The sequence below is a fragment of the Salmo salar genome, chromosome 07 (assembly GCF_965601325.2).
Source record: "Salmo salar chromosome 07, fSalSal1, whole genome shotgun sequence".
NCBI lineage: Eukaryota > Metazoa > Chordata > Actinopteri > Salmoniformes > Salmonidae > Salmo > Salmo salar.
The window spans coordinates 13,377,501-13,388,889 of record NC_138297.1 but is presented as its reverse complement, the minus strand read 5'-3'; the positions used below and the strand labels follow the sequence as shown (position 1 = coordinate 13,388,889).

Below are 11,389 nucleotides of genomic sequence, written 5' to 3'. Positions count from 1 at the left end.
TAAACATACACACACAGGATGAACAAGTGATCACACATTTGCTGTCATAAAGGCACTCTTGTCATGCAGAATTACTTGCATGATCATTAATGCATAGATAAATGTAGGAATGATATGTTTTAACATTCATAATAAATATTCAGTTTATTCTACATGTCCTTATTTTATTATTTCTCAAAAGACAATAATAGGTTACAACTTCAGCTATGATGTGGACAGTGTTGCAGTGAATCCTTTCAGTCACCTAATTACAAAAGACACCATTGCATTCACATCACTCAAGTCATTTTACTATCAACTTGATGATTTGTGTTATGTGGGCTATTACAATAACTAGGGCAAGCCACCATCTATTTTTCTTATAAGAGAACCAACCATTCTCTCTAATGGTCAACAGATGGCGATATTGTAAAATAAACAATTCACACCCTGTGAGGGAGAGTACTATGAACTTGGGGAAGATCTCAATTGGATTTACTGGTCTACTGCCTCTCTTCTCGACTGTTTTTGAGGAAACGTGGAAACAATGTGCTTTTAGGAAATGAGACTCCTCCACTCACGCGTCAAAAGGCAAATGACATTTACAGTGGTGGATTGACAGAATGAAACGTCTAAAGTAATAACGCTAGTTGTGAAAGACATGTTATAGATAAAAAGATAAGTAGCGTGTTGTTTTGAAATGTGTGCATGTAAACAACAGCTGATTCAAAGGGGGAGTGGCAGATTTCAACACTCTTCTCCAGAGCAAACACAGAGGATGCACTACAGTATCCTTCGCGAGAGGAGTTTAGAGGCAGGTAGGAGAGTCTGCGAAGTCTGGTGACGTGATAAGTGAGGGTAGTAACCAAGGGGACGGAACTCGGAGGCAGGGTTGGAGGCGTGGACTACTTGGGGCAACTTCATGTCTGGTTGGCTGGGGTTTACTCCTCGGTTCACTTACTAACAAATTGACACTCTCCTCGAACACTTATTGGTTTCCGGGTCATGGAGGAAAGAAGGACTGAGGAGTCAAGGAGAGGACAGACTTTTCCAATTGAGAATCTCCCAAGGTCTATATGATCAGTCAGAAATCACCAACTGGTCATAGAAGGAAACCATGTGTATTATAATAAGTAGTCTGTTGGGTTGTGCCGTGGCGGAGATCTTTGTGGGCTATACTCGGCCTTGTCTCAGGATGGTAAGTTGGTGGTTCAAGATATCCCTCTAGTGGTGTGGGGGCTGTGCTTTGGCAAAGTGGGTGGGGTTATATCCTGCCTGTTTGGCCCTGTCCGGGGGTTTCATCGGATGGGGCCACAGTGTCTCCTGACCCCTCCTTTCTCATCCTCCAGTATTTATGCTGCAGTAGTTTATGTGTCGGGGGGCTAGGGTCAGTCTATTATATCTGGAGTATTTCTCCTGTCTTATCCGGTGTTCTGTGTGAATTTAAGTATGCTCTCTCTAATTCTCTCTTTTTCTTTCTCTCTCTCGGAGGACCTGAGCCCTAGGACCATGCCTCAGGACTACCTGGCATGATGACTCCTTGTTGTCCCCAGTCCACCTGGCCGTGCTGCTGCTCCAGTTTCAACTGTTCTGCCTGCGGCTATGGAACCCTGACCCGTTCACTGTGATTACTATTATTTGACCATGCTGGTCATTTATGAACATTTGAACATCTTGGCCATGTTCTGTTATAATCTCCACCCGGCACAGCCAGAAGAGGACTGGCCACCCCTCATAGCCTGGTTCCCCTCTAGGTTTCGGCCTTTCTGGGGAGTTTTTCCTAGCCACCGTGCGTCTACACCTGCATTGCTTGCTGTTTGGGGTTTTAGGCTGGATTTCTGTACAGCACTTTGATATATCAGCTGATGTAAGAAGGGCTATATAAATACATTTGATTTGATTTAGTCTGTTACTTTATTTGCTGACATGTTTTACATTTACAACACCTGATAATATAATAACAGTTGTCATGAAGGAAATTCTCATACTCAAGGTTGGTGAGCGGTTTATTTGCAACGAGTTTAAGTTGTCGTTAAAATGTGAAATTCAAATTACATTAGCAAATTTCCCTTCCTCTCAGTGGTTTAGTTGTCCAAATAGCAGAAATCAGATGCCAAAAAAACATTTCCATTTCCTGTAAAATCAAGTACAGCACATGTAACACTTTGATAATCAGCAACATCTACTTACTACCAACTGTTGGATCAAAGAAATACTGTGCTGAGCACACATCTTTCATGAAATATAACTTTATTTTCAGCCTAGCGTCATTCAGGAGGATGTGTTGAAATTAGGTTAACTCCTTCAAGGGGAGTCTGACTGTAAGTTGATTTTCTCCAGGATTTTGCGGACCCAGGGTGCAGTGACTTCCAAGCAAATCTCTTGACCTGACGTCTTCAGAGTTGCACTGTGCATAGAACAACAGGGGAGAGTCATAAGAAACAGCTATGTTAACTCAAACATTCACAACAGGAAGTCAATGTTTTACCGTAAGAAGAAAATGTCTGTTTTGGCATAGATTAGGTTTAGGAACGAGGGTTTGGGATAGTTTCAGATGTTAAAGGCATAAAAGTTAACATTGTTTAGCGTACATCTATTTTCTGCCGGTCAAATATACACTGCCTTCACAATAATTCTCTCTCTCTCTCTCTCTCTCTCTCTCTCTCTCTCTCTCTCTCTCTCTCTCTCTCTCTCTCTCTCTCTCTCTCTCTCTCTCCTCTCTCTCTCTCTCCTCTCTCTCTCTCTCTCTGTGTTTGTAAAGCAAAACTGTAAAAAGTACTGTGAAACAAAGTGTGGTGGGTAAATTATGTCCAATAATACAGTAATGTGATGTCCAATAATACAGTATAAAGTACAACAGTGAAGCTTACATAACCTCCGCAACGTTGCAGCTTGAAGAGGGTGGGTAAAACTGCATTTTAGAGATGAGCCTTCCTATCCTTCTGCTCTCCGTCTCGATGCACATGCATCTCTGCAGACTAGGTCTGCATGAGATAGAAACAGAGAAATACACTTGATCAAAGTCACTACTGATATACACTGAGTGAACAATACATTAATAACACGTGCTCTTTCCATGACAGACTGACCAGGTGAATCCAGGTGAAAGCTATGATCGCTTATTGATGTCACTTGTTAAATCCACTTCAATCAGTGTAGATGAAGGGGAGGAGACAGGTTAAAGAAGGATTGTTAAGCCTTGAGACAACAGAGACATGGATTGTGTATGTGTGCCATTCAGCGGTTGAATAGGCAAGACTAAATATTGCAGTGCCTTTGAATAGGGTATGGTAGGCGGTTGTAGACCATTTCAACTGGGGGGGCCAAGCTGGGGCCAGTTGTACTGTTAGAGGGGCCAGTTACATTAGACGTTATTGTTGTCATATCGTTTTCTTCACTGCATTGCAGGCATTAGCAAGCAAAATACCATGTTCATCATCGTTGCCACTGTCTAATAACGGATGTAAAAAAAGAACGCTAGCAAAAATGTGTTATGTAAAAATTATTTCATACTCCACATTTAGTGGGGCCATAAGGGGGTCCAAAATTGTTGTTACAGGCCCCCCCCCCCCCCCCCCCAGAACCGCTAGTGGGTAGTAGGTGCAAAGAACTGCAATGCTGCTGGATTTTTCACACTCAACAGTTTCTCATGTGTATCAAGAATGGTCCACCAATCAAAGGGCGTCCAGCCAACTTGACACAACTGTGGGAAGCATTGGAGTCAACATGGGCCAGCATCCCCATGGAACGCTTTTGACACCTTGTAGAATCCATGCCCCGACGCATTGAGACTGTTCTGAAGGCTAAAGGGGCGTTGACATTAAAGATATGTTTTTACAGTAAATATACTTCTTCCAGTATGAAAATAAGGATAAACATTTAGAGATTTAGTTTAGTCCATGTTGTTAATAGGTAGGTACAACATGGCTGGAGGTAAAATAGCTATACTACTACCCACAACCCACCACAGTAAGACATACAAACATAGTGATTGACCACAGTAAACTGAGAATAACAACTGTAGTTAGTTACCCCTGTTGTCCAAAGCGTCCTGAGGACCCATTGGGTGCTGGGGGTCCTGGGGTTGCTGGGGGTCCTGGGGGGGCTGGGGGTCCTGGGGGTGCTGGGGGGGCTGGAGGTCCTGGGGGTGCTTGGGGTCCTGGGGGTGTAATGCTTATTTGTTCCTCTATCTGTGTGGTTGGAGACGGGGATACTGCAGATGTGTTTGGGTTGGGGGTTGTGGTCCCTTCCCAGTCTTGGTCAGTTGAAGGCCTGGGGAATGCGGAAAATATCGATATATTACGGTTTGTTACATGCTCAGTTAAAATTACCACAAGGACACAGAGGAATAGGACGTCAGATCTTTACCACAATATGCAAGCGATGTAAAAAAAACTGGAAAATAGTAAGAAAGAAAAGTCCCCACTGATATGAGTAAGGGCCACAGCTAACTGATTTGATCAGATGAAGAAAACAATGCACAAACAAGCATCAATGGAGAAACTAAAAATGTAACTAAGACCTCATATTGTATTATATCTAACAGACAAACTCACCCAAACAGCGGTGCAAGGTATCTTGTGAGAGAGGTATTCACACAAACCTTCCTACCATCTGCCAGTGTCTCACTAGGAGAGAATAGCAGCAGTGGTTAATGGCTGATAGATACTGACCATTCAACTGGCCTTTGACCATTAACACATTGTCATAACCCGTTCACCCACACACACACACACACACACACACACACACACACACACACACACACACACACACACACACACACACACACACACACACACACACACACACACACACACACACACACACACACACACACACACACACACACACCGCACACACACTCACATGATCTCTGTGGAGTTACACACATCCGGTGCAGGGAACCTGAACTCTATGCTCATGACAAGAGACTGGTCAGTTGTGTGTTCCTGCCACGTCTTGCAGCGACATCCTTCCCTCTCTATCGGCCCCAGTTTCCCACGGCCTGGTGGGATGCCTTAACAGTAACAAAGTCAATCAGTCATATAAACTGATAAACCGTTATTTGTATTGCAACTACAGTCTTAAAAGAGAAGGATGCTATCTAGAATCTAAAAGGGTTCTTCGAATAACCTTTTTTTGGTTCCAGGTAAAACCCTTTTGGGTTCCATATAGGACCCTTTCCGCAGAGGGTTCTACATGGAACCCAAAAGGGTTCTCCTATGGGGCCAGCCGAAGAACCCTTTTGGAACCTGTTTTTCTAAGCGTGTATACATTCAGCTTGTTGAACTGACTAACATAGGCCTATAGACTGAAATATGTAGCTTACCCATGAAGTTCGCCACAAGTGATGAAGAACTGACAGCCGGTTGAAGAGTGGAGTTTATATCTGATAAAAGATATTAAAGCAGGATGTGATGGACTTCTCTAACCTGTATTAGCTTGTGATTTATGGATGAAGATGACTTGTGATGTCTTAAAGCTAGGGAGTGACCCTTGTCTTGCAGCGACACCCCTCCCTCTCTACCGGACCCAGTTCGCCACTGACTGGTGGGAAGCCTTGAATAAGTAAATTGGTTATTGATAAATCTCTATTTGTGATGCAACTACATATGACGTGTTATTGTTGACTCACAAATGTATCACAATTCCGCATGATGAACTGATTAACATAGGCCTATAGTCTAAAATAGCTTACCCATGACCTCAGCTGCAACTGATGAGGAATTGACAGACATTTCTGACTCTGAGGGAAGAGTTGAGTTTGCAAGAAAAATGACTAAAAGCTGTTATTAAAGTAGGATGTGATGGATTGAATGTGTATAACCTGTAATCTATACTATTGGTATGAGGTCTTGTGCTCTAAGGACGAAGATATCTTGTTAATTTTCAAAGCTAGAGTGACCCACCTTCCTTGTCATCTGACGGTGAAGACATTGCCAGTTGTGTGCTCTTGTTGGTAACTGTTTGTCTGGGCTCTGGTTCAGCGGTTGTACAGTGCGAATCATCAGAGATTTTCAGACAAAACTCTTCGAACCTCAGGTCCTCCACATCTGTATCTGGGCTCTCCACTGTAGTAATGACAGTATGACAGGAACATAATGTACCAATAACGGCAAATATACACAACATATTCATATGCTGATAATTGAGAGAATATATTAGCAAATCTAATTGAAATCAACAAAGCCAGTATAACAGAAAATGTGAAGTAGTATTGCAAAATTCAATGACACACTATAATATAATTTAACATAATTAGCAATGTAATGAATAAAGTTGGTATTAACAACACAATCAAAAAACAAAGCAGTATATCAACTTTTTTATCCACTGAATTGTAACATTTACTCAGCTCTGAAACAGCTGACATATTTGTATAAACATAGATGGTAAACTTACTAAACATAGATGGTAAACCTACTAACATAGATGGTAAACTTACTAAACATAGATGGTGAACTTACTAAACATAGATGGTAAACTTACTAACATAGATGGTAAACTTACTAAACATAGATGGTAACATACTAAACATAGATGGTAAACTTACTAAACATAGATGGTAACATACTAAACATAGATGGTAAACTTACTAAACATAGATGGTAACATACTAAACATAGATGGTAAACTTACTAAACATAGATGGTAAACCTACTAACATAGATGGTAAACCGACTAAACATAGATGGTAAACCTACTAAACATAGATGTTAAACTTACTAAACATAGATGGTAAACTTACTAAACATAGACGGTAAACTTACTAAACATAGATGGTAAACTTACTAAACATAGATGGTAAACTTACTACCATAGATGGTAACATACTAAACATAGATGGTAAACCTACTAAACATAGATGGTAACATACTAAACATAGATGGTAAACTTACTAAACATAGATGTTAAACTTACTAAACATAGATGGTAAACTTACTAAACATAGATGGTAACATACTAAACATAGATGGTAAACTTACTAAACATAGATGGTAACATACTAAACATAGATGGTAAACTTACTAAACATAGATGGTAACATACTAAACATAGATGGTAAACCTACTAACATAGATGGTAAACTTACTAAACATAGACGGTAAACTTACTAAACATAGATGGTAAACTTACTAAACATAGATGGTAACATACTAAACATAGATGGTAACATACTAAACATAGATGGTAAACTTACTAAACATAGATGGTAAACTTACTAAACATAGATGGTACACTTACTAAACATAGATGGTAAACTTACTAAACATAGGTGGTAAACTTACTAAACATAGATGGTAACATACTAAACATAGATGGTAACATACTAAACATAGATGGTAAACTTACTAAACATAGATGGTAACATACTAAACATAGATGGTAAACATACTAAACATAGATGGTAACATACTAAACATAGATGGTAACATACTAAACATAGATGGTAAACTTACTAAACATAGATGGTAACATACTAAACATAGATGGTAAACTTACTAAACATAGATGGTAAACTTACTAAACATAGATGGTAACATACTAAACATAGATGGTAACATACTAAACATACATGGTAAACTTACTAAACATAGATGGTAAACCTACTCTGAGCTGCTGGAGGATGGAACAGTAGAATTACAAGGAGACCCCCAGTGACCATGAGACAACCCATCATCCACAGTCTCTCTGACTACAGCTTCATGGATAACTGTTGCTTGTCTGGATCCTTATAGTGAGTGATCTTCTCCTGAGAGACAGATGGTATATAGTTGTGTCTGAAGATGTGTGTGGTGTTTAATGGGCGGATCAGCTCATACGACCACTAAAGTGAAGTGAGTCAGAGGTCTGTAGTAGTGTTCATCTAAACCTGACACTCCCTAATGTTTCAATGATGATCCTGCAACTGTGTGTCGTACTAGGTACTTGTTCCAGCCAAGCAGGATTAGTGTGTGTTAAACCTGTTGGACACACTGGGGCGCTCCAAGACCGGAGGTGGCCACACTTGCACTACAGACATACTGTCTGAATGTCAGAGAAGAGAAGTATGGCTAATCAAACATCACACAAATATAAAATAAACAAAATGTGTTCTCTTTTTTTAGTGCAGTTGACCCAAACAGATATAAAGTTGCTCTGTGCTCCCGAGTGGCGCAGCAGTCTAATCCACTGCATCTCAGTGCTAGAGGTGGGACTACAGACCCTGGTTTGATTCCAGGCTGTATCACACCTGGCTATGATCGGGAGTCCCATAGGGTGGTGCCCAATTGGCCCAGGTTTGGCTGGGGTAGACCATCATTGTAAATAAGAATTTGTTCTTAACTGACTTGCCTAGTGAAATAAAGGGTTATTGCAGTATTTATTGTAGAGATATAGACACAGACAACAGATGGTGCTATTTGAAAGATGTTGTTAAAAGTGCAACCTGTAGTTTCATTTCTGCTTTGAGTGTCTACGACTGCAGAGGAGGTGGGGTCTTAACCAGGGTAAGACACTGTTTAGTTCATATGGAGCTTGGATCACTTTGATTGTTTGTGCACAAGGTTATGAGCACAAAGTTACAGATTGCACCTTTAATAATGAACATTTACATAGAGTCTGTCTTCATTTTGTGTAATCTTTTACCCGATAAAACTTTGATGGCCCACAGGCTGCTGGAAGCAATTGTTAACTCTTTTGATGTCTACAATTCAACATTTGATGTCTAATATTATACTGAACAAAAAATAAAAAAGCAACATGCAACAGTTTTAAAGATTTTGCTGAGTTGCAGTTCATATAAGGGCAGGGGCGCAGCCATGAGTGGGCCTGAGAGGGCATAGGCCCAGCCAATCAGAAATGTTTTTCTCCCCACAAAAGGGTTTCATTACAGACAGAAATACTCCTCAGCACCCAACCCCCCCTCCCTTCAGAAATCCCACAGGTGAAAAAGCTGGATGTGGAGGTCCTTGGCTGGCGTGGTTACACGTGGTCTGCAGTTATGAGGCCGGTTGGATGTACTGCCAAATTCTCTAAAACGACGTTGGAGGTGGCTTATGGTAGAGAAATGAACATTGACTAATCTGGCAACAGCTCTGGTGGACATTTCTGTCTTCATGACAATTGCATACTCCCTCAGAACTTGAGACATCTGTGGCATTGTGTTGTGTGACAAAACTGCAAATTCTCAAGTGGCCTTTTGTTGTCCCCAGCACAAGATGCACCTGTGTAATGATCATGCTGTTAAATCAGCCTCTTGATATGCCACACCTGTCAGGTGGATGTATTATTTTGACAAATGCTCACTAAAAGGGATGTAAACATATTTGTGTACAACATTTGAGAAAAAAAATCAGCTTTTTGTGCATATGGAAAATTTCAAGGATCTTTGATTTCAGCTCATGAAACATGGGACCAAGACATTACATGTTGTGTTTATAAACTCAGCAAAAAAAGAAACATCCTCTCACTGCCAACTGCGTTTATTTTCAGCAAAAAAAACATGTAAATATTTGTATGAACATAACAAGATTCAACAACTGAGACATAAACAGAACAAGTTCCACAGACATGTGACTAACAGAAATGGAATAATGTGTCCCAAAACAAAGGGGGGTCAAAATCAAAAGTAACAGTCAGTATCTGGTGTGGCCACCAGCTGCATTAAGTACTGCAGTGCATCTCCTCCTCATGGACTGCACCAGATTTGCCAGTTCTTGCTGTGAGATGTTACCCCACTCTTCCACCAAGGCACCTGCAAGTTCCCAGGCATTGCTGGGGGGAATGGCGATAACCCTCACCCTCTAAGCTGGCCGTGGCAGAACATTGACATCCCTGTCTTGCAGGAAATCACGCACAGAATGCACAGTATGGCTGGTGGCATTGTCATGCTAGAGGGTCATGTCAGGATGAGCCTGCAGGAAGGGTACCACATGAGGGAGGAGGATGTCTTCCCTGTAACGCACAGCGTTGAGATTGCCTGCAATGACAACATGCTCAGTCTAATGAGGCTGTGACACACTGCCCCAGACCATGATGGACCCTCCACCTCCAAATCGATCCTTCTCCAGAGTACAGGCGTAACGGTGTAACGCTCATTCCTTCAACGATAAACACGAATCCGAACATCACCCCTGGTGAGACAAAACTGCAACTCGTCAGTGAATAATACTTTTTGTCAGTCCTGTCTGGTCCATCAACGGTGGATTTATGCCCATAGGCGACGTTGTTGCCGGTGATGTCTGGTGAGGACCTTCCTTACAACAGGCCCACAAGCCCTCAGTCCAGCCTCTCTCAGCCTATTGCGGACAGTCTGAGCACTGATGGAGGGATTTTGCGTTCCTGGTGTAACTCGGGCAGTTGTTGTTGTCATCCTGTACCTGTCCCGCAGGTTTGCTGTTCGGATGTACCGATCCTGTGCAGGTGTTGTTACACGTGGTCTGCCACTGCAAGGATGATCAGCTGTCCATCCTGTCTCCCTGTAGCGCTGTCTTAGGCGTCTCACAGTACAGACATTGTAATTTATTGCCCTGGCCATATCTGCAGTCCTCATGCCTCCTTGCAGAATGCCTAAGACACATTCACGCAGATGAGCAGGGACCCTGGGCATCTTTCTTTTGGTGTTTTTCAGAGTCAGTAGAAAGGCCTCTTTCGTGTTCTGAAGCTTTCATAACTGTGACCTTAATTGCCTACCGTCTGTAAGCTTTTAGTGTCTTAACGACCGTTCCACAGGTGCATGTTCATTCATTGTTTTTGGTTCATTGAACAAGCATGGGAAACCGTGTTTAAAAAATTCACAATGAAGATCTGTGAAGTTATTTGGATTTTTACAAATTATCTTTGAAAAACAGGGTCCTGAAAAAGTGACATTTCCTTTTTTGCTGAGTTTATTTCCGTTCAGTACAAATCCATACCTCTTTATTTTACTTGAGTATCACGTGGCTGTAATCAGACTCTTCAAAATTTGCCTGATGCCCTTGCCTTTCCTATGACTAAAACATGTTAGAATCAATGTCAAATGAGGCCACAACAAAGTTGTATTCAACATACAGTACCAGTCAAAAGTTTGGACACACCTACTCATTTAACGGTTTTTCTTTATTTTTACTATTTTCTACATTGTAGAATAATAGTGAAGACATCAAAACTATGAAATAACACATATGGAATCATGTAGTAACCAAAAAAGTGTTAAACAAATCAAAATATATTTTAGATTCTTCAAAGTAGCCACCCTTTGCCTTGATGACAGCTTTGCACACTCTTGGCAACCAGCTTCATGAGTAATGTTTTTCCAACAGTCTTGAAGGAGTTCCCACATATGATGAGCACTTGTTGGCTGCTTTTCCTTCACTCTGTGGTCCAACTCATCCCAAACCATCTCAATTGGGTTGAGGTCAGGTGATTGTGGAGGCCAGGTCATCTG

General features: G+C 41.3%; 1 protein-coding gene across 1 annotated transcript; it reads right to left on the bottom strand.

Annotated features, from left to right (window-relative positions):
• Nucleotides 1-1,967: 1,967 nt before the first annotated feature.
• Nucleotides 1,968-7,783, bottom strand: LOC106608560 (uncharacterized). The gene is made up of 8 exons (XM_082977356.1): nt 7,594-7,783; nt 5,892-6,053; nt 5,312-5,371; nt 4,849-4,999; nt 4,536-4,607; nt 4,012-4,251; nt 2,850-2,963; nt 1,968-2,386 (listed from the first exon to the last, which is right to left on the bottom strand). Exons 1-8 carry the CDS (start codon nt 7,661-7,663, stop codon nt 2,284-2,286), a joined length of 972 nt encoding a protein of 323 aa, XP_082833482.1. The 5' UTR covers nt 7,664-7,783; the 3' UTR covers nt 1,968-2,283.
• Between the last annotated feature and the right edge of the window lie 3,606 nt (nt 7,784-11,389).